At 35.4% G+C, this 23241-nt stretch overlaps 1 protein-coding gene across 1 annotated transcript in view; it reads left to right on the top strand.

Moving 5' to 3' along the window:
* Nucleotides 1-23241, top strand: part of LOC148956515 (hatching enzyme 1.2-like) — a 123277-nt gene that overhangs the window by 51397 nt on the left and 48639 nt on the right. Inside the window, exon 5 of the mRNA XM_089108455.1 lies at nt 3637-3858. Coding sequence (XP_088964581.1) covers nt 3637-3858 — 222 coding nt within the window. The remainder of the gene's footprint in view (nt 1-3636; nt 3859-23241) is intronic.

The raw sequence follows: 23241 nt of genomic DNA, 5'->3' as shown, positions 1-23241 counted from the left end.
CATGGCGCCAAGTCTAATAAAACACTGCCGTCAGGAGTAATTTCCCAATAAGTTTCAAATTGATTTGGTGAGAATAATGCAATGCTTTCCTCCAATGGTTTGGCAAAGGTACACTCTATCCGTACATATCCCGTCCGGACAATACTCATATCTTGGGTACCAAACAAATCTAATACAATAATGCCATGCGTTTTCGTAAACATTTCTTCATTTATACCGTATTCGAATAATTGAGAATCTCGATCTAGGGATTGCATTGTCAGTTCATAGAGGGTCCTGTAGGACTTATAAAAGGATAAATTGTAGAGTAGGATTACATTTACTTTACACACAAGCGATGAAAGTCTAAACAGTTCAAATTTATACGGGGAATCTTTCCATCACCCAACAGCGCGAGCACTTTTTAAAAAAGCCAATGCAAATGTTGAAGGAATCTCACCATTTATAAAGGAAGTATTGGTATAGGGACGCGTACCTGTAGCAATATGACGTTGATTCGTGATTGTATGAGAAACAAGTAATTTGATATTGTTACCACTGGCTCTTAATTTTTCAATTGCCAAAGCCACAGACATCATAACTTGTTGTTTTCGTACATAAAGTATTGCCGAAGTGAGAGAGAGTGTTACATTGGGTGCAGCGTCCAATACTTTTCGCATAATATAATTGGATGGCGCGAGTTGTAGTTTTATATCAATCTTTACATTAGGAGGCACCCATTGAGGTATATTAAACATCTCATGATTTAGTTTCCCAACTATATACAAATCTTTAGTTGTCGCCTCTCTAAGAATATTGGTAGTATCAGTATTTATTTTACATTCATATCCAATAGTCATACCCCTCAACTGCTTATAGGACATTGGTGTCATACACATGAATTGCATATAACTTGTATAATTTGAAAGATTATTGCTCGTGCTCACCAATGTTCCGTTTATATAGACACTTATTTGCAGAAATAAATTATTTAGTACACAATTTTTGTAGGATAAACCCTCGGTGGCGCTAGGTTTTTCATTGTTCAACTTTTTAACAATGACATTTAAATCTATAAATGTCAAAGTCAAATCTATGAAATAATCTTCAGTGGAATAAATTTGAAAATGGACATTTTCAGAGAGCGATTGTTGCGGATAAAATTGTTCATAGTATCCGTGTTTTGCACTGACATCTACATTTTCCGCATTGAAAAGATTTAGAGATGAGGAGACTGAAGGGTGAGAATCTTTATCTGGTAGATATGCCATCTTAGGAAAACAAAAATCTTTTTTGGATCTTTTTACTTTCTTTGATGTTTTACGCTTCCCGTCTGACTTAAGACTGATGGGGGTTTTCTCCTCCTTTTTAAACCTTTTCCCCTCTTTTTCAATTGCTCACCGAGGGATCGTGCGCTCAACCTGAGATTTTTGCGAAACACTTTCTTGAATATCTGTCCCAGAGCCCTAAATATGTAATATAGAGGACGCAAAATCCGCTGCAACCGGTGCAATATATTTTCTAGCTAAGAGTAGTGCAGAGCCAAAAAGCTTAAAAAACCAACTGCCGAGACCGTACCCGGACATTAACAAACGACCCCTATAATAGTCAATTCCATGTCCCAACTGCCGTGGTCCAAGAGTAGCAACATAGAAATCAATATCAGGACATACAAACTGAGTTCTATTAGCCATTTCACTGAATGGGTCAAAAATGACATGAAGTCACAGCCAAACCTTTTGTTACTGCAAGAGGATCACTCAATTCGCTTCTTAATGTTAACTGACAGAGCTCCAAATACGAAGTGTTGACTGCCACGTATTGAAGATGCTTTGTATTGTAGTGGTGAATATGGTCATTAGAGGTTTTTCGTTCAAGAACACGTAGGAGGGGGACATTGGTATTACCAACTCTTGATCTTTCGACAAAGGTTGATAAAGAAAAATACAACTGTCCGAAGAGAAGGCGAGCTGATACTCTGCGAAAATGGTGCGATTCATGCCACTAGCGCTTCCTGCACTTTTACCGTTGATTACATTATGTTTAAAACCAAGCACTTCTCTGAGATTATCATTGGGAATAATCTTTTCATTGTCGATAGGCGAACTCATGTAGACCTTCCCCTTTTCCTTTAAATAATTAAATTGAAAGGCACAATTTTTTACGAGTGGTAATTGTTTTTTTGTTGATTGCACGACATAATTCGTTCATACTCCGAAACTGCTTATGTGATAATGTGGCAAAGGGGTATTCAAATGAATTCATGTTTTCAATTACATATTAATGGTCAACAATTGGCCAATCATTGGTTCTAATTTTTGTGTCATATGTATGATCCTTTCTTAGGATATCATATCTGTTCTTAAGAATACAATATACAAGATCCACTTCATACCTACCCTCAAATTTAATAGCAGGGGTAGTTTTATCCAAAAATCACTCGTTTTATTCAAATCTTCATATAGAGGATCAGAAACATTGGATATGAATGTCACATAAAAACATTCAGACATTATGAACGTCTTCAGCGGGTATCCACGAATCAAAATCAGAGTTGTATACTAGCCAGCGAACAAGTAACTGTCGCTTACCCTTATGTGTACGAGTCTTTAATACCTTTTTGGTTTGATACTTTCCAGTGTTTTTAAATTTTTATAATTCATAATAATAAAAACCGCCAAGAATCTCTTCAACTTTCATATTACGAACACGATCTGTTATAGCTTTAGTATCTAGGATTTTTGACACTTTAAAAAGTTTAGTAGACCACAAGTAATTTCCCTTTTCAAAAATATTTCTTGTACGGTGGATTCGAACAGTATGACCAACATTGGATTTTTTTCTTTCCAGCCTTTTCATTAGAATATTGTTTAAGGAAATGTGTACTCTCACTAATGAACTTCCCGAGGGCTATTATTGAACAAGGATCGATGAGGACGTTGGTTGTATATTTGTATGAGATTATATAAATCATGAATAAATGCAGTCGTATTTTTCAATGTACAAAATCTCGAAATTAAAAGTCGAATAGTTTTTTATTAAACATTCTGCCAATGCGGCCTTTATAGGACTATGACCATGATAGAGTATTGTATTATATTTCAGTAAAATTTTGTTTACATGAGAATTGACAAATTCACTTCCATGGTCTGTTGAAATTTTTTTTATATGAATCTTGTTCAAAGATGGATTCAAGGGCTTTAGCAACTTCATTGCCTCTCTTTGAATGCAATGGAACTGCAAATGCAGACCGACTAAACACACCTATTGCGAGTAAAATATACTCTTAGGGTTTATTATGACGTCTTTGAACCGCGTCTAGAGTCAAAAGATTTGTTTGTAATATATGCAGAGGGTAAAGGACTTTAGATTTTCAATAGTCACAACGTCTAGTCCTATAATTTCGATGTAAAGTATAACTGGGTTCCTTTTGTAAATACTCTTTTGCTAACTTCTTTTTAATTCCAGTAACCTTAAACTTCTTGATTCTCCAATATTTTCATAAACACCTTTCAAAACTTGATCTATTTTGATCGTAACCGTCCGCTACCCTATTGTATACTACCAGGCGAATCAATATTATTATACGTATCAATAATAAAAACCAAAATTATTGATATGCTAGTACTATTCAATATCACCCATCATTATTTGCAGGCATTGAAAATGAGCGAATGATTCAAATTGCTTTAGACGACATTGAATCAAGAACCTGCGTTAGATTTATTAACCGCACAGAGGAGATTGACTATCTGAGCTTTGAGCCAGTAGATGGATGCTTTTCAACCATCGGAAGGCAGGGTGGTAAGCAGTTGGTGTCTCTCACGGAAAACTGCTTTTTCTTTGGAGTCATCATACACGAGGTGCTACATTCTTTGGGTAAGCTATATGTAGCACTGGTATTATTTGGCTTGGGCATTATATTGTAAAAGCAAAAGAAAGTTTGACGACACAAATAAAAATACAGGTTGATTATTGTTTTTGCCTGATGTCCTTTTCCGGCTTTACCTTCAGATTGATTTAGTGAAATTTTTTTAATTAAGTCATGTAACAAGTCTAACTAAAAAAAAAAAAATGCTAAATTAGAGTGAATAATTAAACGAGACTTCAAATGATCAAAAGACCGAGGCTTCCACCACTTAACTCTTTTGAAGGCTAGGTATAATTTATGCTTTAACAAAGCATATTGTGGACAATATTTTCTTTTGTTACACGATTTAAAAATAAATGGTACTCAAAATTACGAGGATTAATTTTTTATATTTTTAGAATACTTGAAATAATTAACTTTGTTTCATTACCCTAATATAAAATAATTTTTTTAATAGTTTTTTTCCTATAAATTCAATCCTTCCAAAAGCATGAAAATCAATTAGCAAATCCTTTATTCATTACCTGATTCGAAATAATGCTTCACCAAGCCAACATATTGCTTCAAAAACTACCGTTGATTTTTTCAAAGTTTAGTTTTCAAACAAGTCTCAATTTTTCAAAAAAGTCTCAATGATTTAAGTAATCTGAATTTTTTTTTCCTATAAATTCAATCCTTCCAAAAGCACGAAAGTCAATTAGCAATTCGTTGATTGATTACCTGGTTCGAAGTATTGGTTAAACAAACCAACATATTGCTTCAAATTACCGTTGATTTTTTAAAAGTTTAGTTTAAATGCCAATTTTCATCATTTTCCACAATTTTCAAAAAAAAAAAATAAAAAAAAAAATAATAGTCAAAATGTAAATTTAACTTCTAACTAGTAAAACTACTTTGAAGTAAACGGTTTTTTATTCTAAAAGATTCTTCACTTTGTGTTTGTACAAAATTTTTTAAACGTTTAAAAAAAAATATCAAAGAAAAGTAACGAGTGATGTTAAAGCCTAAAACAATCAAAAAATGTACTGCAATAAGTCAAACTTAGAACGAACAGAAATAACTATGAATGTTAAAAAATAACGAACATAAGACGGTTCTGTAGACGGTAGACAGATACTTAATTATTCAAATTATTTACTTGACAATTTCACCGTAATATTCTCTCCATACGTAAGATTGTGCATCCAAAGAGGAAGAAAGACAAACGAAAATGGTTCTGTAGGAGAATTCAGGTAATTTTCCCCAAAATTTTTGAAAGGAAAACAAACTTAGTTTGTAACACCTTTCATCGTACCTACACGAGAAATGATCTTTTTTTTGAAATTTCTATTCATTTCTAAGCATTGAGTGGATTTTTATTTAGGGACAGGTCAAATAAATCCCTAAGCCTAAAGGCACATTTCCGTTGAGCTAGCAAAATTTTCCGCAAGCATGTCGATATACAAACCTGTCCGCTCAGTTAACAATTTGTGTCGAAGCTACTCGCCTAAAGCTACTTTGTTAAGTGTGACTAAATTTAATTTTTTAAAAGAAAGAATTAAAGATCTATTTCTTCTTTAATTAATTTTGTTTTAAAGAAACAGCACTATGTCTTGATTTTTTCCCACTCTAAACTTATTTTTTGCTTCAATTCTTGTTCGGCTTCTTAGTTCAGCTCCTTAATAAGGGTTAAGGTGTCTTATCTCCCCTAGATTGGAGGTGATTAGAAATTATATAAGAAAAAAAAATTCAACTGAAACTAAGGACCAACATTAAAACTTAAAGTGAAAAGGAAATTATTCTGTGTAAATAGAAAAGGTCATAGCAGTATTGTTTCTAAATTACATTTTAATCAAAAACGAGCATAGATTAATTTAGAAGGCGGGGTTCTTCTGAGGGAAGTTAAGAGCAAGGTTGAGACTAGGAGCAAACAAGGATTATTGCTTTGCAGCCTATTTAACGTATGTCAATAGAACTAGTACAGATGAATCAAGTGGTGATATTTCCCTATATTTTTGGGATTGCGGAAGACTAGCGCTTTACTGAAAACACAAAAGCCAAGTATAAAAACTAGAATATTTATTTAGGAGTCAAAATTAAATACGTAGCCTCACAACAACAAGCTAATCTATAACGCTTTTCATAGTCCTACTGCAGCTGTGATATCAGTAACTTTCAGTATACAATTAAAATTATCTTAAATTATTAAAACTTAGGCATAAAAATAGTAAATTTAAAGTCCTTACACAGCACATAAAATAATGGGTTGATTTATCAGGTAACATCTTGGTCTCACCTAGCATTACTCGAAATGAAGAACAGATCAACCGTAATATGAACTCTTGATATAGCGTGTGTATAGCTTTTGTAGAGTAAATTTACACCCGGTGACCAACAGAAACTTGCTGAAGAAAAAAAAGAAGAAAAATCTGCTATAGGATAAGGATAATATATATATATATATATATATAAATCTAGAAAGTGTAATTCTTGTGTTTGTATGGTCACCCCAATAAAAAGACTGAGGCGTCTTCCAGATGACGCTTGTGTTAAAAAAAAGACATCTACTAAGTATTTATCTTGTCTATTTTGCAGCAGAAATGCTAACAATTCACAAATTTGCTACTTTAAGATACGGATTTCTGTAATGGTTGACACTTCTGTTTCTGAGAATGCTTTAATATAACTCAGACAGTTAAATTAAATAAGAACTAAATTATATTAATCAGACTAATAAGTAATTAATCTGTAATAAATTCTATAATGCTTTTTTTTGTAATTTTTTTTTTAATTGTAATAATTTTTTCTGTAATTATTATTTTTGTAATAAGTAATAAATTCTGAGAATGCTTTAATATAACTCAGACAGTTAAATTAAATAAGAACTAAATTATATTAATCAGACTAATAAGTAATTAAATAGAACAATTAATTAAATCTTAGTCATATTAAATTAAAGAAAATTTAACTGGGAAAGTGCGTTTCTTTAACTGGGAAAGTATCAAATTTGCAGATTTGAAAGGTTGTTTCAATGATTTTTTTTTTCAAGCCTGCAGCTCTCAACATAAATGTCTAATTTGATTGGGTTGAGAATATACCGCCAAATGCCCCGAATTTCGCTTGGGATAATCTAAATCTATGGGGGTAATACCCCCTCCCAACTGATTGGCGTTTAGTTTATTACTTTTCTTTGAAAAACTTACTGACAATGCACATTCATTTGTATTTTTTTTAGTAAAGAGTAAATTATGTTCTGACCTTGGGAAGGCATAGGGGTTTTGAGCCCTACTCATGTTAATTTCTGCTCGTTTCGATGCTGATTTGTGATAGTTTCACGCTTGGTAGATTATTTGATTTTATTTTTGCTCATTTTTGGTTTAATGAAGTTCTTTACTTTTCTTGAAAAACTTATTCCGTAGAAACAGTTTTTTTAATTAGTTTATGTTCGTTTTATATTGACATAGTCTTTTATGGGAAAAAGAAAACAATTATTTAATTTTTTTCTTTTTTATGACTTTATAGTTTGGCCTGCTACTTGCATGCTGGAGAAAAATTTTCAGCAATTTTTAACAACATACTTCCTTTTAAAATCTGGACACAAATAGCATTGTTTAATTTAGTTTCATACCTCCTCTAGTTGACCTGAAATAGAAACGCAAAAAAATCTGTTTACTTTCTTTGATAGCTTGGACACACTTATGCTATTTTGATTTGGTTAAATTTTAAGAGCAGAAGTAGCCCCGAAAATTTGAACATAATACCCTCAGTCGTTCTTGAGATACTGCTGATATGCCTTATTGGGAATTAGCATTAACACATTGCATTTTGATTTAACCTTAAGGAAACATTTAGTTTTTAAACATAGCGGAAAAATGGGAGGGTGGGCGTAGGAGGGGGATTAGTTGTCCTCCAATCACTTTAGACTATTAAATAGTGCATTAGCCCTTTTTATTTTCAATTGAATGATCCCTTTTTAACTTCCTACGACAACTCCTTCGATACGAAGTGCCCTCGTCTAAAAAAAAGAAGGAAAATAATAACACATTATACCCACATCGATCTTTACTATAAAAATGTGAAGCCTTCCAATCACTTTCGAATATTAAAAAGGGCACTAGCCCTTTCAATTTCCAATCGAATGAGCTCTTTTTGAGTTTCTACGACAACACTTTCTATAAGCACCTTATATACCCCAAGGGCATAAATTAAAACCCTTGCCCTGAGGGGGTTGTCATGCTCAAAGACCTAATTTCCAGAACTTCTAACTATGTTAAACAAAACTGTTATATAAAAGTTTGATTGGGCGTGTTTGGGGAAATGGTGGGCCTGAGAGGGGCGTTAGTTGCTCTCCAATCACTTTCAACAATTAGTACCTTCAATTTTCAATCAAATGAGCCCTTTTCAAGTTTCTATGACAACGCTCTCAATAGAAACCTTATACGCCTCCAGGCCATAATTTACAACCCTTGCACTAAGGGTTGGGGAGGGAGAGGGTTGTCATCCTCAAAGACCTAATTTCCAGAACTTTCAACTACGCTGAAAAAGATTGCTATCTCAAAATTTTGATTGAATGTGTTTGGGGAAAAGGTGGGCATGAGAGAGGGTTAGTTGCCCTTCAATAGCTTCCGACTATTAAAATGGGCACTAGCTCTTTCAATTTCCAATCTAGTGAGCCCATTCTGAAGTTTCTACGACAACGCTTTCTATAAATACCTTATTTGCCCCAAGGCAAAACTTACAACCCTTGACCTGAAGGCTGTGAGGGGGTTGTCATCCTTACAGACATAATTTCCGGACCTTTCAACTACCTTGAAGAAAGTAGCTATCTCAAAATTCTGATTGGATGTGTTTGGGGAAATAGTGGGAGTGAGAGGGGGTTACTTACCATCCAATAACTTTCGACTGTTGGAAAGGGCACTAGCCGTTTCAATTTCCAATCGAATGATTCCTTTTTGAAGTTTATACGACAACCCTTTCTATAAAAAAAAACCTGATTTGCCCCCCGGGCATAACTTACAACTCTTGCCATGAGGACTGTGGGGGGAGTGTCATCCTCACAAACATAAGTTCCAGACTTTTTAACTACGTCCAACAAAATTGCTATCTCAAGGTTTTGATTGGATGTGTTTGAGGAAATGGTGGGTGTGTGAGGGTGTTAGTTATCCTTCAATCACTTTCGACTATTAAAAAGGGCAAAAGACCTTCTAATATCCAATCGAATGAGCCCTTTTTGAAGCTTCTACAACATCACTATTTATAAAAACCTTATATTCCCCAAGGCAGAAATTACAACCCTTACCTCATGGGCTTTGAGGGGGTTATCATCCTCAAAGACTTAGTTTCTAAAACTTTAATTACGTTGAACAAAATGGCTATCTAAAAAGTCTGATTGGATGTGTGTGGGGAAAAGGTGGGCGTGAGGGGTGTTAGTTATCCTCCAATCACTTTCGATTATTAAAAAGGGCACAAGCCCTTCTAATTTCCAGTTGAATGAGCCCTTTTTGAAGCTCCTACAACATCACTGTCTATTATTATATGAATTAAAGTTATCAAGTATTTTGCAGTAGGTTGCATAGGTTGCATCAAGGCATGGCTAATTATATACAGAGATAAGCCAAGACAGACAGTCCAAGTATTTGAGAGGCAATTGAGGTTAGTTGCCCTCAAATTACTTTCGACTATTAAAAAGGGCACTAGCCCTTTGATTTTCTTACGAATGAGCCCCTTTTAAATTTCTATGACGAAGCTTTGCCGTAGGGTTGTAAGTTATGCTCAGTGCATAACATGCAACCCTTATCCTGAGGGTTGTGGAGGGGATTGTCATCCTCAAAGATATAATTTTCGGACCTTTCAACTGCTTTGAACAAAATGGCTATCTCAAAATTTTGATTGGATATGTTTGGAGAAATGGTGGACGTTGAAGGGGTGTTAGTTCCCTCCAATGACTTTCGACTATTAAAAAGGGCACTAGCCATTTCAATTTCCAATCAAATGAGCCCTTTTTGAAGTTTCTACGACAACGCTGTCTATAAAAAACGTTATATGCCCCCCCGGCATAACTTACAACCCTTTCCCTGAGGGCTGCGGGGGGGGGGTTCTCATCCTCAAAGACCTACTTTCCAGAACTTTCAACTACGTTGGACCAAATGGCTATCTCAAGTATTTGGGGAAAAGGTGGGCGTGAGAAGGGGGTTAGTTGCCCTCCAATAAAGTACTAGCCCTTTGAATTTCCAATCGAACGAGCCTTTTTTGAAGTTTCTACGACAACGCTTTCTATAAAAACCTTATACCCCAGGGCATAACTTACAGCCCTTACCCTGAGGGTTGTGGGGGAGTGTCCTCCTCAAAAACGAAATTTCTATTTGGAAATCAACTACGCTGAACAACATGGCTATCTCAAAGTTTTGATTGGTTGTGTCTGGGGCAATGGTGGGCGTGGAAGAGGTGTTAGTTGCCTTCCAATCAGTTTCAGGTATTAAAAAGGGCACAAGGCACTCCAATTTCCAATCGAATGAGCCATTTTCGATGTCTCTACGTTAACTCCTTCGATACGAAGTACCCTTGTCCAAGACCAAATATAAATAATACATTGTGCCAACATCGTTCTTTACTTAGGCAGCGCTATTGCGCTGCCTATGATATAGAGTGCATTTAAAATTTGGCAGATTTAAGGGGCCTCACCCAGGCCACTTAGCGTGTCCTCTGGTGGCGATATGGAAACGCCGTACACATATGTAGGGTACCTCCATAGGAGGCACGGGCCAAGGGGGGATCTTGTCCCTGGGAGTCCATAACTGAAACTGGGGCACCCTTGCCCGGGGCCATAAATACAGACGTAGGAGGAAGAAGGTCCCTAAAATGTACACTCAATAGGGCTCACTGGCGTGTCCACATGTTCCATAAGTTACAAACATTCTCCCAGTTACGGGTTAAATTGCATGGTGATGCAGAATACCATCGCGGGAGGATCCTCTGCAAGAGAACAACTGCGACACGGCGTAAGATCCAGATATACGGACAACGGCCTCTGCAAAGCACTGCCTCGGCCTTTTCAGAGTACCTGCAAGACTGGGGACCTTGCGGTCAACTCTATTCCCACTTTAGGAGTGGCGTCACTCGAGGAAATTATAGCCGAGTAAATGACACGGCATTCTAACGGGGTTCTGACTAATAGACAATTCTTCTGGGCTTGGTCTGTTTCGACGGGCATTTTCAGGTTGAAAAACCTCTTCCCAGCTAATTTATCTACTATTGGCTGCCTCCCCGTAGTAGCATAATATTTGTGGGCATGAATATATAATGAGTCGGAGGTAACAGGCTTGATATTGTCTGTGCAGGATTTCGACTCTAGTTGATAGAAGAGCATCGCAAAGTGCTGAAAACCATGTTGTGACCAAGATGGGCCCAGGATTGCACAAAGCAATCCTCCATTCATACTAGAGGTCCCAGGGACTTCTTGCTGTCCGGTTCTAAGCCGGCTTAAGCACTTCGGTGTAGACTTGTGAAGATATGTGATCCCCGTCCTGTACTTGTATCCGGGATCTTTGCTTTTCCTGAGGCCAAAATAATTTCAATGGTTTAAAGAACATGAAAATTGGAACTTGGAATGTTTCGACGTTGAAAAATTACTATCGTATTGACATTTTGACTGACAAATTCAGACGATTCGAACTGGACTTATTAGGAGTTTCAGAAACTCATATCCCGCGGGTAGGAAGCATGAAACTAGGTGGTATATAATTTGTTTAATCAGTCAGGAAGGATGGGGTACATAGACAGGGAGTAGGGCTCATAATGAATAAGGAAGCTGCTAGACAGGGAGTAGGGCTCATAATGAATAAGGAAGCTGCTAAGTCTTGTTTAGGCTGAGGAGGTAGGAAGCATGAAACTAGGTGATATAGAATTTGTTTACTCAGGCAGGAAGGATGGGGTAGATAGACAGGGATTAGGGCTCATGATGAATAAGGAAGCTGCTAAGTCTCGTTTAGGCTGAGAAGGTATTAATGATAGAATACTAATTGCTGATTTTGTGACTAAAAAGTTCATGGTATCAGTTATAGTAGTATACGCCCCTGTAGAACCGAATGACGGAGATACTAGTGACTCAGATGAATTTTACCTACAGTTACAGGAGCAAATAGACAGGGTCCCACCAGGTAGAAATAAGATGTTTTTAACTAGGAGATATCACCGCCCAGGTATCCTAGCCTAGGTAAATGTGGTGTCGGAAAACAAAACAGTAATGGATACAGACTTTTGCAATTTTGTGGGTATAACAATCTAGTTATAACCAATACGGTGTTTGATCATAAAATGACTCATAAGTTATCATGGTATTCACGTGATGGTATGACTGCAAACCTTATTTATTATGTTATAGTAAACAAAAGACTGGCAGGATTAATACAAGATACTAGGGTATATAGGAGTGCTATTATTGGTGTTAAAATTAAAGATCACCAGATAGTGTCTACAGTTAATTTAAAGCTAAAATTTCGGAAGGGTAACTACCTACCGGAAAGTTATGATGTTGGTAGACTCCAGGATAAGAATTTGAGAAAAACTTTTTAGGAACAGCGGAATACTAAACTTGAGAGTTTAAGGTTTGACAATGGGGAAGATGGTTGGAAAGATTTTAGAAAAATAATTTGTGAAGTTGCTGAAGGTGTCTTAAGGAAGAAAGCTAGGACTGCAGCAAAAAATATTAGTGAAAAAGCTTTTTGTTTAATATAAAGGAGAAAGGACTTGTACAAGAATTATCTGTGTGATAGATCATATGAAAACAAAAGGAATGTAAAGAAAGTGGAGAAATAATTAAAACACGAACTAAGGGGGTGTGAAGTGGAGGCCGTGGATAAAATTGCCGACGATCTGGAAGATGCAGCTAGACGGCATAATACTGAAATATTGTACTGATATGTTAATAAATTGAGAGGGAGTAGTCAATCCGGATTTGTCCCAGTTGAAGATAGAAACGGGGCGATAATTAGTGATAAGGAAAGAGTTAAAAAGAGATGGACAGAAAATTTTGAGAATTTGCTAAACCGAGATAGAGTTGCAGGAAAAGATATAGAGGAAAATGAAAAAGTTTGTGATACCTTGGATGTGAAGGAAGATTTGTTTTGTGAGGAAGGATTAGTGACAGTACTAAAAAGTTAAAAAAAATAATAAGGCTCCAGGTGCTGATAGTGTGGTATTTGATTTTCTTAATTATGGTAGCTCTGAGGTTAGAAACAAGTTACTGAAGATTATGAATATGATTTTTGAAAAAGGGGAAGTACCTAACGATTTTAGGAAATCCTTAATTAAGCTACTGTATAAGAGAGGCGATAAGAGTGAGTATGATAAATATCAAGGCATTAGTCTGGTCTCTGTAGGTAGCAAATTACTTAGTAATATGAAACTCTTTTCACTGAGAGATGCTGTAGACAAAGTTTTAAGAGAAAAACAGTGCGGTATTAGAAAATGTAGAGGATGTCTCGACCAAATTTCACTCTTAGGTTAATAATTGAGAATGTCCTGAGTTGTCGAACACCTTTGGCCCTCAGTTTTATAGATTATGAGCAAGAGTTCGATTCTGTTGATAGAAGATCTTTAGCAAAGGTTTTATCCTTGTATGGTATTCCAGACAAATACTTGAAAGTGATTAGTGCTATGTAAGAGAATAACACTGCTGGGGTTAAGGGAGGAAATGAGGTTAGCAGTTGGTTTTGTATTAAATCTGGAGTTAAGCAGGGTTATGTTCTATCCCCCTTCATATGGATTGTTCTTATGGATTTTGTCTTAAGGAGCACAGGAAAGGCAATGGGAGACCAAGGAATAAATTGGGAGGAAAAAGTCTCCTGGACTTAGATTATTCTGCTGATTTAAGCATCCTAGATGAAAGTGTGAGCAAAATGAATGAACTTTCAGAGGTCTTTCGAGTTCAGGATGCTATAATAGGTTTGAAAATTAATGTGAAGAAGAATAAGTCACTAAGGCTAGGAATAAGTGAAGATTAAACGGTGACACTGGGTAACGAAAAGATGGATAAGGTGAGCAGTTTCGCCTACCTTTGTAGTATTATTTGTAAAGATTGTGGGAGCAGTGAAAATGTTAAAAGTAGAATAGCCAAGGCTCAGGGTGTTTTTTCACAGTTAAAATAAGTTTGGAAGAATATTAAGAGAATTCTGCAAACCAAGATTAGAACATTAGGAGATACAGTGATGACAGTGGTCAAACATGACTCTGAAGCATGGGCGCTCCGAAACGCGGATGAAGATTGACTAGATGTTTTCCAGTGAAATTGTTTACGGATTGTTCTGGGTACCCAGCTGACTGACAGTATTTAAAACGGTAGGCTGTAAGAAAAATGTAGTTCAACACCGATTTCTAGGGCTATAATGAAAGAAAGATTGAGGTGACTAGGGCACATTTTGCGGATGAAGAATAACAGATTGCCGAAGATTGTCCTTTTTGGCCAACCGTCTAGGGCTAAACGGAAAGCAGGTCGTCCTCGTCTGCGGTGGGAGACTGCCATAAAGAAATCTTTAAAGGAAATATGAACTTCCTGGGAGGTTGTAAAAAGGGAGGTTTTGAATAGATTGGGATGGAGGAGGAGCGTACGTAGCTGTGTTGGCCTCAAGTGGTTTGGTGCTGGCGTGAGTTGTTAGTATGTAGTAGTAGTAGTATTTGAATATCATTCCTTATACCAATCAATCTAAAATAATATCCGAAGAAGCTATTACTAAAATGTTTTGCATTAATTTTTCTGAAATACAGGTAGTAGGCCAAAAGCTTAATTATTGAGCAGGATCGCCACAAGGACTTTACATATCGTTTTGTTGACGAATAAGAAAACAATTTCAATAAGAACAAAAGGAATTTAATTAAAAGTAAAACTCTTTACAAAGAAAATGTTTTCAGAGAAAACTAAAGAGATATTTTAACTAAAGACGATCCAAAGTCAAGGCACACATTTATTCAGACTTAAAACGAACATAAACCATTATCAATGAACAAATGAGGACCACAAAAGATATAAGTCACCACGAATAGTAGTATTTTCTGGCCTTTAAAAAACGATCTAAGTAGGTCACGAGTTTGAGAAAATTCACTTAGAGCCTTAATTTTTGGAAGGAATATAATATGGATGACATCGTATTTATGAACTCAGTTAAAGAGCATAAATTACATTATATCCCTAATGGACTGCTATCCTTCGACAAAACCTGTTATCTACATCTGAATAAGCTCCGAGAAAAAACGAATGTGTTGTTTTTTAAAGCCACTTGTTTTGCAATACGATTTTTAGTGTCTTGAAGTATCACAAAAATAGAAAATAATTCAATAATTCCAAATATCCCAATTTCAAATCCATCATATTTTTTAAAACATAGGAATAAGTTGGAACTTTGTTTAGCAATGCTCTAGCGCCTTCGAACATACCCAAGTTCGACAAATTTAAGGATATTTGAACGAATTCAAGATACTGTTCTTCTTTATAAGGGTCATCTTCGTCTATTGTCTGGAACTATTGTCTGGTCATCTTCGTCTTAAGTCTGGAACAAATGTGACCGGAAGGTTTTATAAAATTGGCGTCTATTGCTCAGCATCATTGCACGTAACTTCTGCATGTTGGAATCCATATTTTACTCAGAAATGCTTGTTGGTGTAGAATCTGGGTCAGGTACTTTCTTGTGTTTCAATGACTTTTGAAGAAAGCCAGAAATCTCAAATTCATCGTTGTCAAAGCTGGTGCGATAAAACAAAGTTCGAGATCCTTTACGTAATTCAGCTTCAACAATGTCTTTCAAGTAAGGCAACTTGACCTTTATTGTGCTAGCTCTCCCTCTTAATTCCAAGTTTGCAAGGAACTGTTCATTGTGATAGAATCTCTTGCTCGGTATCATTGCGCATACTTTCTACAAAATGGCATCCATTTTTTACATGGAAATGCTTGTTGGTGTAGAATCTGAATCAGGTATATTCTTGTGGCTGAATAACTTTTGAAGAAAGTCAGAAATCTCAACTACATCGTTCTCAAAGCTGGTGCGATTAAACAGAGTTTGAGATCCTTTACGGAATTCTGCTTCAACAATGTCTTTCAAATAAGGCAACTCTCCTTCTTAGCTCAAAGTTTAGAAGGAACTATCCATTGTGATAGCAGTTACTCTTTTCCTTGACCCACTGACACAATTGAAAAAATCAGTAAAATCATGCATCTTTCCCATTTTCTTCATCTTCACTTCAATGTTGTCGTGAATACCGTTAGCTGCATAATGAATTTGGCCCTTTGTAAGGTACCTACGAATGATGCACTCCGACCCGAAATCTTGGTTGACTATTTGTACAAGGGCTGTGTATAAGACTCAGTCCTTATTCTGGCCTGAATTATTATCCATCCAGAATAAGATTACTCTGACATCTCTTTCACTTGTTGCAGTGATCAGAGGCAACGCTATAGTGTTGCCTATAATAAAGGCCATATGGCTCCAATGTTTTATCATTTGTTTATTTATTATATATTTTTTTTCCCAGAGGCACTTCATATGGAAGGGGTCGTCATAAAAACTTCAAAGGAGGCTCATTGGATTTGAAATCGAGAGTTCTAGTGCCCTTTTTAAGGGCCAAAAAAGATTGGAAGGCAACGAACACCCCTTGCACGCTCACCATTTCCCCAAACACATTCAACAAAATTTTTGAGATAGCCATTTTGTTCTACGTAGCTGATTTCCAGATAGAAATTATGATTTTGAGGAGGACACTCCCTTGAAAATATATAAAGGACACTCCTTCCAAGGACACTCCTTGGAGGAATATATAAGCTTTTATAGAAAGCTTTGTCGTATAAACTTCAAAAAGGGCTCATTCGATTGGAAATTCAAAGGGCTAGTGCCCTCTTTGATAGTCGAAAGTGATTGGATGGCAACAAAATCCCTTCTCACGCCCACCTTTTTCCCAAACACATCCAATCAAAACTGTGATATAGCCATTTTGTTCAAGGTGGTTGAAAATTCTGGAAATTAGGTCTTTGAGGGTGACAACCCCTCCCCCCCCCAGAGGCCTCAGGGCAAGGGCTGTAAGTTATGCCCTGGGGGCATATAAGGTTTTTATATAAAGCGTTGTCGTAGAAACTTAAAAAAGGGCTCATTTGATTGGAAATTTAAATGGCTAGTGCCCTCTTTAATAGCCGAAAGTGATTGGAAGGCAACTAACACCCCTTCCACGCCCACCATTTCCTCAAACATATCCAATCAAAAGTTTAAGATTTCCATTTTTTTCAACGTAGTTGAAAGTTCTTGGAACTATATCTTTGAGCATGACGCTCCCCCCCCCTCAAGGTCTTCAGGGTAAGGTTTATAAGTTATTCCCTGGGGGCATATATGGTTCATATGGAAGGAGTATAAATTGGTATAAACTTCAAAGATGGATCATTTGATTGGAAATTGAAAGTTCTAGTTCACTTTTTAAGTGTCTAAAGATATTATAGGGTAACCAGCCCCCCCACGCCCTTTTTTTCCAAATGCATCCGATAAAAATTTTGAGATAGCTATTTTGTTAAAAATAGTTGAAAGATCATATAACAAAAACCGCGGTGTCGACACAACCTCCCAGAGCCCGGGGGCAGGTGTTGTAAGTTATGCCCTTGAACATATATGGTTCATATGAAAGGGATACTCGTATAAACTTCAGAGAGGGTTCATTTGATTGGAAATTGAAAGTTTGAGTTCAAATTTTAATAGTCAAAAGATGTTATGTAAAGTTTTTACTAGTAATTATGATTTATTGAACTATATGTTTTGACGTCTCAGAGCTTTGTTTCCACGGCGCAATTAGATCTTGCTTAAGAGATACGAATTCTTATAGGCTAGCAGGGGTTAGAAACTCTTTCTAAGCTGTGGCGATGACAACTTTTGGTGCTTGTAGGAATGAAAAAGCGTGGCCTCTTCTTCTCGGACTATCTGGAGATCAACCCCCCAGGGCCCAAGGGCAGGCGCTGTAAGTTATGCCCTGGGGGCAATTATGGTTCTTATATTATTGCCCCCCTCCAACAAGCCCTTTCAAATCCGGTGTCAACTCAACCCCCCAGGGCCCAGGGGGCAAGCGTTGTAAGTGTTGTCCTGGGGGCGTGTATGGTTCCTATGAAAGGGATGCTCGTATAAACTTTATGGAGGGCTCATTTGATTGGAAATTGAAAGTTCTGGTTCACTTTTTAAGAGTCAAAAGATAGCTTAGGGCAAATAGCCCCCCCCACACCCTTTTGCCCCCAAGCCTATCCGATAAAATTTTTAAAATAGTCATTTCATTAAAAATAATTCAAAGGTCAGATAAGAAAAAACTCATGTGTAGACGCAACCCCCCATGGCCCGGAGACAGGCGTTGTAAGTGGAGCATTTATTGTTTTTATGGAAGGGATGCTCGTATAAGCTTCGGAGAGGGTTCATCTGATTAGATATTTGAAAGTTCCAGTTCACTTTTTAAGAGTTAAAAGAGATTGGAGGGCAACTAGCCCCCCCACCTCCCCTCCACACCCTAAATGCGTCAGATAAAAATTTTGAGATTGGCATTTTGTTAAAAATAGTTCAAAGTTCAGGTAACAAAAACTTCAGTGTCGACACAGCCCCCAGGGCCCAAGGGTAGGTGTTGTAAGTTGTGCCCTGGGGGCATATATTGTTGCTATGGAAGGGAGGCTCGTATAAACATCATAGAGGGCTCATTTGATTGGAAATTAAAAGTTGTAATTCACTTTTTAAGAGTAAAAAGTGATCGGGGGCAGTTAGCCTCCCTCCACATTCCATTTATTTTTTTCCCAGACGCACTTCATATTGAAGGTGTCGTCGTATAAATTTCAAAGGGGGCTCATTTCAAAGGGGCCAAACTTTTTTCACTTATTCTTACTTTGATATTGTTACTTTGATACTAGTTTGATACTTTGATGAAGATTTGATTTTTTTTTTAAGTTTAATTTTGAAATAAGGAATTTTTAAAAACTTTAAACTTTTTGCAATTAAAAACAAACCAAAATTAAATAAAAAAAAATACCGAAGAATAAGTTTTTCAACGAAAAGTAAAGGCCATTTTAAACTTAAGCTCTGCAAATACAAACACCTGTTAAAATTTAAACTCAAACCGACCAGAAATTACTATTAAAGAATAAATGAAACCCAAAACGAACAAAAATTAAATAAACAATCATAGGAAAAAACATACAACAAGTAATAATATAAATAAATAAATAGATCATAAAGCGAGTAATGCTTAGATTGAACATGAAAATCAAGCTTAAAATGAAAAAAAATACTTTGCTATTGAAGTATAAATGACACTTAAAACGAACAGAAATTGAATAAACAATCAATGCAAACAAACATACAATAGATATTAATGTAATCGAATAAATGAATCTTAAAACGAGTGAAACTTAAATTGCATATGCAAATCAAGCTTGAAACGAGCAAAAATCACTACAAACAAGAGTTTGGATATCGCCTCCTTCTCTCATTGTAAAAGTCTAAAACCTACTGCGTCTTTGCTCTTTACTGAAAACTATATGCCTCTTGAACATTTTCGGAAAATATAAGCAACATCAGATTGAATATTCGATATACAATGATATTAGTCGTTGAAAGATCCATCAGTTCAAGAATTTATTTTACTCTAATTTTATTTTTATTTTCAATGCTGTAAGAAATGGAAAAGAAAATATTTGTACCATAATTCGTTTTCAGTGAAGCGCTAATGACGCAGTAGGTTTTTGGTTTTTATTTATAGTTAAGGAAGGGGACAGTATCCAAACTCTTGTTTGTAGTGAAACTATATTCATCTTGAACAACTTTAGAAAGAACTAATAAATTAAACTGAATATTTGATGCTTAAAGCTCATCAGTTCAAAATTTTACTAAACTTTTAATGTTTATTTTCAATATTAATTACAAAAGAAAATATTTGTAATAAAATTGGTTTTCAGTAAAGCGTCAATGGCGCAGTAGGCTTTAGGCTTTTACAGTGAGAGAAGGAGACGATACCCAAACTCTCGTTCGTGGTGATTTTTGTTCATTTCAAGCTTGATTTGCATATTCAATATAAGTTTCACTCGTTTTAAGATTTATTTTTTCATTTACATTAATATCTATTGTATGTTTGTTTGCATTGATTGTTTATTTAATTTCTGTTCGTTTTAAGTTTCATTTTTACTTCAATAGAAAAAAAAAATTTCATTTTAAGCTTGATGTTCATATTCAATCTAAGCATTACTCGCTTTAAGATCTATTTATTTATTTATATTATTACTTGTTGTATGTTTTTTCCTATGATTGTTTATTTAATTTCTGTTCGTTTTGGGTTTCATTTATTCTTTAATAGTAATTTCTGGTCGTGTTGTGTTTTAATTTTAAAAGGTATTTGTATATGCTTATCATAATTTTAAAATTGACTTTAATTATCTTTGAAAAAATTATTTTTATGAAAGTTTTTTTTTAATTAATTACTTAAAGGGGCAAATTTTCTCATTTACGCAATGATTCCTCTTAATTTTAAGTTTTACAATTTTTTTTTATCTTCAGCTGAACCAACTTATGTTTCAGCTGAAGGTAAATTGTTAACATATTTATCTTCAGTAAGCCACTGTTAACATATAAAAATTTTTAGTGGAGAAAAGCACATGTTCAATCCTGGGTCTCTAAAACGGCTTAAGGTATTAAAACGAAATTTTACGGAAATATTGAGAGGGATGTCGAACATTATAAAAAACATGCGCTTACTGGTTGTGGAAAGGGAATTTCAGCAATGTTTAAAGAACGACTGAGGGTGTTAAATTGAATATTTCACGGTATGTTAAGGATATGTTGAAAAGAGATTTTGGGTTAACCCCCCCCCTCCCTCCACGCTCTATGCAACGTATTTGGAATTGTTTCGTAATTTTGAAATTGTCATTTGGTTCAAACTAGTCAAAAGGTCTAACAGCTATACTTCCAGGAATGCCATTTCAAATAGCCCCAGGGCGACGATTCTAAATTTTATAATTTGCATATTGTTTATATACAGGGTTTATCGTTAAGAAAAGAGAAAATAATTTATTTTTGGTGTATTCGAAAACGCGAAGGGCATTAAGGTGATACCTTAGAGAATGTTGAGGGTATGTTAAACTAAATCAAAAGCCAATTAGTTCATTCAGTTTATCAAAAATGAGGGTCTACAATTTTTTAACAACACCTGACTTTATAGAGATGAAAATTTCAGGACATGCTGAAGGGGATATTGAAAAGTGGTTCGAGGGCTGCCAGCCCCCTTCCATGTGTTTTTAATTGCAATCCCTCCAAAAATAGTTGATAAAAACTTTTAAATAGACATCTTCTTCAGCATGGTCGAAAGCTCGAATAATTATGCCGGATGACATTGCCGCCTCAGCTTTGGAGAGGGAGGCTGAACATAATTAAATACACTGTGCGCGTGCTGATTGTCAGAAAGACGTATAATTATATCACAGGAACCGCTGAGAGTATTAAATTGAGAATTCAAAGGGATGATGAAGAGCTATCGGAGAATAATCCGCCCCCTTGCCCTTTTTAGGATGCTCCCTTCCCTTATCACTGATAAACAATTTGAAAAAGAGACTATGTTTAAGTTATACAGGCAGTCCATTGTTTTTAAACAATATTAGCTATAGGGGATAGGTGGAATGCTTGCTTGATTCCAAGTCTCCAAAATGCTACGAATATGAAGATAACAGTTTTAGAAAATGTTCAGGTGAATTTCAAACAAAATTAAAGCACACTATATGTACTAGGGTTTTCAAAAGGACACAACAGCAATACCTAAGGAGCGACTAAAGGTCTCCAGTTGAAAATTTAAGGACATGTTGAAAAATGAACGAATGGCATTCAACCCTCCTACTTCTGCCCTTTTAGAATTTCTCTTAAACACTGAGATCGATATAAAAAAAATTGATTTAATTCGAAATAGTCCAAGAGTCTAATAGCTAAGAATCTGGAGCAGCCATGCCCCCGCAGCTCCTAAATTATATATTTTGTCTATTTTTAACCTGTAGGATTTATCATTAGGGAAGGGGGAATGTTTGGTCCTGGATGTGTCCAAAAAGGCTAACGGTTTTGCAACAAAATCTCGGAAAATGTGGAGGGATATGTCAAACCTACTCAGATGAAAATATTTGTATCCAAGTTGTCAAAAAAGGGCCTTTGCAGTAATTTACGTACAGGCAAGTGTGTTAACTTGGAATTTTTCAAGGCCACTTCTACTTTTGAGGCTGCAAATGAGACTGGTTGTGACTGCAAAGTAACTACTTCCAACTGCAACAACTCAAAAAACTATGGCTGTTTACAGCTGCTACTACATCCATTGGTGACTACTTTCAGGGAATTTTTAGAGAGTTGCTGAACTTTAAATCTTCAATGTTGAAAATAGACTGAGGTTGAAAAAGGGAATGTTGAAAAATTGAAACTTTCGCAATGAAAAACCAATAGAAATTAACTAAAAAAATTATCGAAAAAGAAGTTTTACAAGGAAATGTAAAGAGCCATTTTAAACTGAAGACCAGTTGAAATAATATCCTATAATAATTCAAACTCAAAACGACCAGAACTAACTATTAAAGAATAAATTAAATCCAAAAGGATTAGAAATCAAATAAACAATCATATTAAACAAACATAAAACTAGTACTAATATAAATGAATAAATAAATCTTAATACGAATAAAACTTAAACTGAAGATTCAAATCAAACTTAAAACTAACAAAAAGTACTAAAAACAAGAGGTTAACTATTGCCCCCTTCCCTAACTGTAAAAGTTTAAGGCCTTCTGCGTTAATTACGCTTTACTAAAAACTAATTATATTACAAATATGTTCTTTTGTAACTACAAAATTGAAAATAGAATGGAAATTACAATGAAATCTTGGGCTGCTGAGCTTTCAGAACTCAATACCGTTGTATATTAAATATTCAGTTTAATTTTGTTATTTCTTTCCAAGGATTGTTCAAGACCCACGTATAGTTTTCAAGAAAGCGCAAATGGCGCAGTAGACATTAGACTTTTACAGTTAGGGAAGGGTCAAGTAGCCAAACTCTTGTTTAAGTGATTGTTGTTCATTTTAAGCTTGCTTCTAATATTCAATTTAAGTTTAACATGGAAAGTCAACAAAACCAATGGAAAAAAAAAACAGCCAAAAAATTAAAAGATAAACAAAATTCAATAAAAGACCAAAATTATAAGAATTAAAATCAAATTCCTAACAACCATAAAGTGAGTCATTCGTCAATATCCGCGATTTGTATAAAATTCAAAAAATTCTGAACTGTCATCGGCGTCTACTAATGAACAACTGAGAAATAAAACGAAAAATTTATTCAAAGAAAATAGTGACGAAGACCACACTGCCTTTCCAAAAGAAACAATAAAATCATAAATGACA

The sequence above is a fragment of the Artemia sp. Qi Xiang Cuo genome, chromosome 1, assembly GCF_049724085.1.
Source record: "Artemia sp. Qi Xiang Cuo chromosome 1, ASM4972408v1, whole genome shotgun sequence".
NCBI lineage: Eukaryota > Metazoa > Arthropoda > Branchiopoda > Anostraca > Artemiidae > Artemia > Artemia sp. Qi Xiang Cuo.
The sequence above is the reverse complement of the archived record's forward strand: the minus strand, read 5'-3'. Positions and strand labels throughout refer to the sequence as shown.